The sequence below is a fragment of the Priapulus caudatus genome, unplaced genomic scaffold (genome assembly GCF_000485595.1).
Source record: "Priapulus caudatus unplaced genomic scaffold, Priapulus_caudatus-5.0.1 Scaffold1397, whole genome shotgun sequence".
In the NCBI taxonomy this organism is placed as follows: domain Eukaryota; kingdom Metazoa; phylum Priapulida; class Priapulimorpha; order Priapulimorphida; family Priapulidae; genus Priapulus; species Priapulus caudatus.
In genome coordinates, this window is record NW_014578458.1 from 25,037 (window position 1) to 32,887 (window position 7,851).

A 7,851-nucleotide genomic window follows, 5' to 3' on the forward strand; every position below is an offset into this window, starting at 1 on the left:
AAATCATACTATAAGACAGCAATGAGTTGAATTACTGCGAATAACAAATGCTTTTACCCTGACTGACGCGCTCTGTTGACTTGCGAAGCGATGAAATGACCAGATTTTCTTCTCTTTGATGCGAATGCATCGGCACGGGCATTTCATTATTTACGAAAAAGTCAACGGGCTTGCAGTTACGGTCAGGCAGTCAGCTCAAGTCGGTTGCACGCCCCATTCCATGCAATAACATAAGCGGAGGCTTATTGTGCTACAGCATATGCGGAAATGAAGAAGAACTTAGCACTGTGCGCAAACAGCGTGTTTATCTCGTATTTGGCGCCAAACTCTATCGTATGAAAACCGTTTAGGCCTAAGACAGATGCCCTAGTTCCTGAGATCGGCGATCGTGTCGAATGATATGGTACTCACAAAACTTTGATCATTTAAAAGGAGGCAGGCCAGTGCATGTTGTTGGAAGGACACAAAGTGTCATTTGAAGGCGCGGCAGGGCATTTTCTCTCGGGTATCGCTCACCTTTTGTTTCGTCGAGACTGTGATCGTAGCACGACAATTATAACGTAGTAGATTTAAGTAACATGTATAGCAAGCGAAAGTATTACATAAGGTTAAGGTAGCATGTAGCGTTCTACTGCAATGACTGTCAATGAAGACGCTTTACAGCCCAAGGGTATGTAAAGAGATTGTATGAGAAAGAAAGTGCTTGGTATTGTTGCAATTAGTTTCTATAGATATATAGTTAGCAACAGTAACTTTTAAAAACCTTGTTTTTGAAGCGATCAGATCAGACACTGTACACGCATTAAGCGGTGACAAGTAAACACACACGAGACGACATGCGGTTCAACATCGAGATAAAGGAAGTCATTAGACACAAGAGACAGGAATTAATTACAATTTCACGAGAAATAACGCGATGACATTGCCTTTAGCATTTCAAGTTACTTTACAATAAAACTCACAATGACATTAGGGGCAAAGGCTATTTTTCTAGCAGATAAATTGGAAGGAACAACAATAAATCGTAACAACTGTATGGCACACTCGAAACCTAATGGCTGCATTGACATAAGCGCAAGCAATAACTGTGGTAGAGGTATGCTTTAAAATTTTAAAAATTCAGGGGATACATACTACTAGGACATAATTTTGATGTTTGCCACTGTAAAGCAAGAAGAGCGTCTTAAACGTACTTATAACATAAATAACGAGAATTAAGGCTACAAGGTTAGTAGACATACCAGTCGTCCAATTTTATAAAACATTGGTGTCCGTTTGTTTATTTATTGTGTTATTCCATTAATCTATGCGTTTAATTGCTTAATTTCCAGAACTAATGAAAATATAAAGCAATTAAACGAAAATGTTGTTAGTGACGATGGAAGTTATCTTTCGTGGCTTTTCATCCTTACATCTAATAGGTCTACGTTGTATTGCAGTAAATACAGGTCGGCACGACCAATTGAACACTGGGACTTGCTGATCGTAGCACGAAAATTCCTACGATATAACATTATCAGCCGTACACATATATAACCAAAGCAAATATATGACAAAGCGTTATAGTAAGAACTATCTATCATGCAATGACGTCAATGAAACTACTGCTAACCGAATTACCATTGTTGTTTGGACACTGTAGCAGGCATGAGCAGAGTGACAATAAACACACATAGAGGACATCGCTTTAATCGAAGATATAAAGAAACTTATTAGGCCTTACTTTCCTTAGACTTATTAGGTCTTATTGCATCCTCGCAAACTTTAAATGTGCTGTTTTCGTATTTTATTTGAATTTTTGCTCACGCATGACACAATGGCTACACATGAGATGTGCACCCACATATATTTACTTTGCAAAGGCAAGTGAAAAACATGTTCTAATTTACGGAATAAGGTGAAGAGGATGGAACACAGCGACTCATATTTTTCAAGTAATGTCGTTAATTAAAGATATATATAGTATATTATATTATATATATATCATATTATGTTATTACGCGTATAGGTATACGGAATAGATATATAGGTATGGGGAATATAAATATTTTAAATAATTTTTATATTTTAACTGAAATAGTGTACCCGTTATTAATAGTATAAATCTGCCGATCCGATTAGAATTTGGCCGAATTTTGGCCGATATTGAAAAAAAGTTTGGCCGTGAGATGGCGTGTGTTTGGCCGTGAATTCTGTCGACTATCTGGCTATCTGGCTATCTGGTGAGTATACGGGGATTTTGTTCAAACTCGCATGTTATGGTAGAAAGCTGTTAGCTTTGTTTCGACCGACTATTTTACTTTTTTGTAGGTTTATATATGAACTAGTAATTGTCTGCTAACATAAATCTGTATGAACCATACTGGTTTACTATCTTATCTTATATTGCTCAGACTGATATTTCCTGCTCTAACGCCAAAAACCAAAATGGCGATAGCCTACTGTTTTAGCCGCACATTCACAGATCAACATTATGCGTTGTCTACTAATCTTTAGCGTAAATTTACGCATCACCAATAGTTATTAGTATATATTGTGCACTGAAGAATAATCTTTCACAATTCGATTTATTTTGCCGTGTGATGAACGAAGACAAATAGCATCACTATCACTGATACTATCATCAGTATTGATCAGCCTAGCTGAGTAGCTCTAGTACTATAGCCCGCAGGATCGCTGCCCTGCGGCAGCGATCCTGCGGGCTATAGTACTAGAGCTATGATCAGCCACACTACTCACTAGGCCTAGTCACTACTGACACTACTAGGCCTACTCACTAGGTGGTACAATAAATTGAATAATGTAACACAACAGGCCCGGATGGGGCTGGCTACTCTTGTTAGGTTACATTATTGTATCTACAACCACGCCACCGACGCAGGCACGTGGAACGGTTTAATAATAATTAATATAATATTAATAATAAATAATCATGAAATGTATTTACTACCATGCCAGGCATGGACCCATTGACACTGTCATTTTGAAATCTATGAGGAAGAGGGACCACTTGGCACTTGTTTCAAAGGGCCAGAATTCTAAAACGCCTGTTAGTCGGTCTAGATATCACAGTAAAAAAAAATTGTCTCCCAATTTAATCGTATACTCCATCGAAATTTTTTAAATAATATTGCAGGGGTAGAAATTAACTTTTGAACACAGGAGTCAAAATGAGGGAGGCCGCGGAAAAATTAGGGAGTTCGCAGACGAGGTTCAAAATTAAAGATATTATTAATAACGCATACATGTGCTTATTTTTAAAACGATCATTGCGAGAATTTTGCTCAGAAAAACTAAATATAGCTGAATATAGTCTCACCTGACAGTGAAAATATCACTGATTACACCAACATTCAAAACACCAATATTTTATGCAGTTATAGGATAGAAAAATTGATTTGACCACATCATACCAGCAATACATTTTTTCGAGTCAGGACTTTCAAAAATCACAAATGGCATCTCAAACAAGCGAACATAATTAAAACAAAGGGGCATCTATTTGTGTGTGATAAGTATTCTCGCTGGCGGTACGCAACGAGGACTTCTCTCTCCGTCTTCGTTATAGTCCCTAGGACTTTTGAAGACTAATATTTATGAGGTTACAACTTACACTCTTATTTGTGTTATGCTACTATGCACCTCTGTGTTTACATCTGACCAAAAATATCTCCGGTGCGATTTTTGCATTACTGTACCCTTGTTGACGTCTCGCGTACCGCGAGAAAGTGCGAGACATGACAGCGAAAATCAACAAGAGAACGCAAAATTGTAATCGTGCATGATTTTGTCTTTGCATTCGCGTTACTAAGACATTTTATTGTTATTTCAAACAATTACTGTTACTCAAGCAACAACAGTAGGCATCATGAGAGTGAGAATAAACACTAAAAAATGCTGAAAACAACTCGCAATGATCGCTTTAAGATTCATGCGCTTGCACGTCTGCCAAATTTTCTCTGGACATTAGCTGAAAAATACTGTAATTCCGTGAGGTCGGCCGTTCTAATGCACTAGAACGAACTAATTAGTATGGCAGCATTTTCAGGGAGTTACACCGACTCCTGCATAATCAAATCAGGGAGTCCGACAGTAAATCAGGGAGTATTTGACTCCGGACTCCTGCTAATTTTGCACCTTGTATTGTCTGTGATCATGATTCTTAAAAAATGTAATGTAAAAAATGGGAAACTGGTATCCCACCCATCTGGGCTTCTCTGTCATCTGTAGTAACTAATGGTATTTCATGTGAGTCTCCTGCATCGAAAGCTTGTTTTTGTTGAGTGATCAATTCAAGTTGGGTTTCTCTACTTCTTGTGCAACCCATTTTCCATGTTCAAACTATAAGTTCCCCCTGATGAGCAAAATTGGGTGCCAAACAATCCTTTTACCCAAAATAGCCATTTCCCTAAGTGGTGTGTGTTTTCGGTGCGTAAGAACTTATCTCCACATAAGGTTGCTGGTCCTGATAAGGTGCCTGGTTTTATTTTGCATCATAAAAAATGTAAAATTCTTTGCATTACCCGCTCCAAATCACCCTTGACTTTTACTTACTCGCTGTACCATAAATATCTATCTCTTACCCCTACTTACAAATATGTGGGTGTTATTATTAATAGCGATCTTCACTGGAATGCCCACATTGATTACATTGGTACGGCGTAACCTTAGCTTTGCCGATTCTAAAACTCGGTTTCTGTTCTCCCCATATTAGAATATCTTTCGCCAGGCTGTTGCCCCTTTAAGCGGGGGACACACTATGCGAATTTCGCTGCGATCAGATGCGCAGCGAAATTTGCTGCGAAAATATTCGCACTCGCATGCGATAAATTGAGCGGACACGCGATCTACTGTCGCCACACGGCTCCAACCATGGCTCCAACAGTCATGTGATCGCTGGTGAAAGATAGTGGCGATACACGTATACACTGATACACGTAATTACTGAATAGCATACTGATCAATGATTCGCTGCATTATAACATCAGCCGGTTCTATTTTTGCTTCAATGGACACACAGGGCACGGAATTACGCACGGAAATACGCAATTTTTTTTGGCACCGGTCCAGAGGGCTGGTAACAGCAATTTTTTTACCAGCCCTCAACATAATTTAGCAGCCCTCACAAATTTTGTTTGTAAAATCAATGCCATGTTTTACGCTTGCATTCTCAATTTTAAATTTGTAAAATGTTGATAAATTATGGCGTGATATCCTTCAGGTAAAACTGTAATGTAGGCTATTTGCTCATTAATGCTATAAATAAAAATGTAGGTACTCGCCAGGGCTCAATTTTAACGGTCGTACGACCGGATTTTCTCTCGGGCAACTACAAATTGCTTCCGTGGTTGTCGAGTGTCTAACCTCTATAAAAAAAATTTATTCGTAATGCGCGCGTTCATTTTACATACGGCCAGGGTTGCACAATACGCTGCAAACGTACATGTCTAGACACATTGTCTGGCTTGCTTGCTACAATGTATAACATCACGTGTTTAACAACACATTAGGCGCGTTCACACACAAGAAAAACCGCGATGCTAATCGCGATGAAATACCGAGATAATTGTGTCGTTGTTCACACAGGCGGAAATATCTCGCTAATCGCCGAGCGGGATAATTCTATTAATCGAACTGCGCATGCTCACTGCCGGAATGATGCTCACTGCGCATGCTCAATGCTCACTCGCTTGGAATGATGGGATAGAAAATACCGGGATTATTTGCGCGAGCGTTCACACACACAAATAATCGCGCTAATTCCAAATAATCGCAGTCAAAAGTGCGATTTGGAGCGCGATGCTGATCGCAATTATTAGTGAGTATTATTGCGTTCACACTTGTAATAATCTCGGTATTTCGATCGCGATGCAAAAACCGGATTTGCATCCCGCTTATTCCGCCAGTGTGAACGCGCCTAATGTTCGTCGTTAATTTTCAATTTTTACTCATCTGTGACTTGCACCAGTGTTGAATTTAGTAATGTTAGTAGTGTTAGTTAACTTAATGTAAATGTTATGAAATAAATTCATGCAACTTTTAATTACTATTATTATTACGTCATTGATTACCCAGCATCATTTACCACAGATTACCAATATTTTATTCTCTTCATATAATGAGTGTGAAACAAAGCGAATGTGCCATTGTCTGCCTGTCACTGGCATACGGACAAAAGTACATGATTAGGCCTTTTGCTTTACAGCACTGAGCATCACGTGAGCAGAGCGCATGCAGCACATGTTTAAATAATATCCGGACAACCAAAACTCTTGAGGGACAACCATATGCTACTCTCTTGGTTGTCCTCCGGACAACCCAAAAAAAACCTTAAAATTGAGCACTGCTCGCTAACACGGCTGAAACCACCGGCTCAGAGTGCCGGTGTTTTGCCATTGTTACCGACCCTCCAAATAATTTGCCAGCAGATGCCGGTGGGCCGGTACTAATTTTGCGCCCTTGACACTCGATGCAAATCTGTACGCAGCGATAAAAATTCGCAGCGAAAATATCAAACATATTTGATAGCTGCGGATAAAATTCGCCATCGCTTGAGACTTGAAATCAAGCTAGTACGTGTCATTTCTTAATGTTTATTAATTTCAGACTTCTAGCCAAGACTAAACACAAGCTGTATTATAATGGAGCAGAATAAGTATGTTGTGTGTGATGTCTGCAAGGAACAGTTTTCTGATGTGGCTACATTCCCGGAGCGCAAAAAGAACAGAGACACATTTGTGTGTGGCTTGTGTACTGCAAGATTTCATGTGTGTGAAGACTTTAGCTTGCACAAATCAAACCATGCAGGCGCAGGTAATGTAGTTAGAAAATTATGTCAAAATATTAATCATTTTCAAATCATTATCTGTTGTCACTGCAGTTTTCTGTGATGGCCTAAGATTGTGCACAAATTAATAAGAGAAAGAATTAATTAATCAAAACCAATTTTTACAGAAATGATATTATTTTCACTATCTATTTACATATAACATTGATGAAATATCGATAAGGAAAACAGAGCATAGATTTACTAAATTATTTGGTAGATATATTGGATTTAAACTAACTAAATATAATATGAAGTGAGACATTTTTATGTAACTCACTTGTGCGTATTCTGTATTACACTATATATATGAATTACAGTTGTTGGCCATGACTCTGATCATCCATCGGTAAATATGGACCAATCTAGCAGCACCAATGCAGGTAAAAAACAGTGACACGGAGCCATTTTATCCAGAAAGTTGTTTTACAAGTTCTGTGATGCCTATAGTAATCTTTCAACTATCTATCTATCGTTTATGCCATGGTGATGCCTAATGTAGCAAAGATGGTTTCTCATTGCTGTATGTCATTTGCAAGCCTTCACATGATTTCCCTCCTGCATCTAGCCAACCTAATTTCTGTCTGAACTACTTCACTATGCTGTAATGAGGGATCTTACGAGTCCCTTTGCGCGAGCACAGTCTAAAAAATTCTGTCTTCATTTGTAAATACATGTCCAGTGGTAGAAATTAACTTTTGAACATGGGAGTCCAACGGACTCCCTACCCTCAAAAAGAGGGAGTCCGCAGTCTGAGGTTCAAAATAAAAGATATTAACAATAACGCATGTGCTTATATTTAAGATTCATGGGGTTGCACGTCTGCCAAATTTTCTTTGGACAATAGCGATGCTTTTCCATGGACGCGTCCGCATATTAATTAAATTCCATCAACGCTTGGCATAGCACCACTCGATCAAACAGCTAGCACAACCCCACGACGATTCTGTCTTACGAATCGTTACGCCAGTATAGGCTTTTAGGACAGAATTTTAACGGTTTATCTTATATAACGCACACATGCA

General features: G+C 38.8%; 1 protein-coding gene across 2 annotated transcripts in view; it reads left to right on the top strand.

Annotated features, from left to right (window-relative positions):
* Positions 1 to 2,171: 2,171 nt before the first annotated feature.
* The window catches only part of LOC106816500, a 15,358-nt gene continuing 9,678 nt past the window's right edge, over positions 2,172 to 7,851 (top strand). The window contains exons 1-3 of one of the 2 annotated variants that reach the window (XM_014821125.1): positions 2,172 to 2,222; positions 6,607 to 6,813; positions 7,147 to 7,209. In XM_014821125.1, coding sequence (XP_014676611.1) covers positions 6,642 to 6,813; positions 7,147 to 7,209 — 235 coding nt within the window. In that variant the 5' untranslated portion in view covers positions 2,172 to 2,222; positions 6,607 to 6,641. The other variant, XM_014821127.1, reaches the window with a different exon arrangement.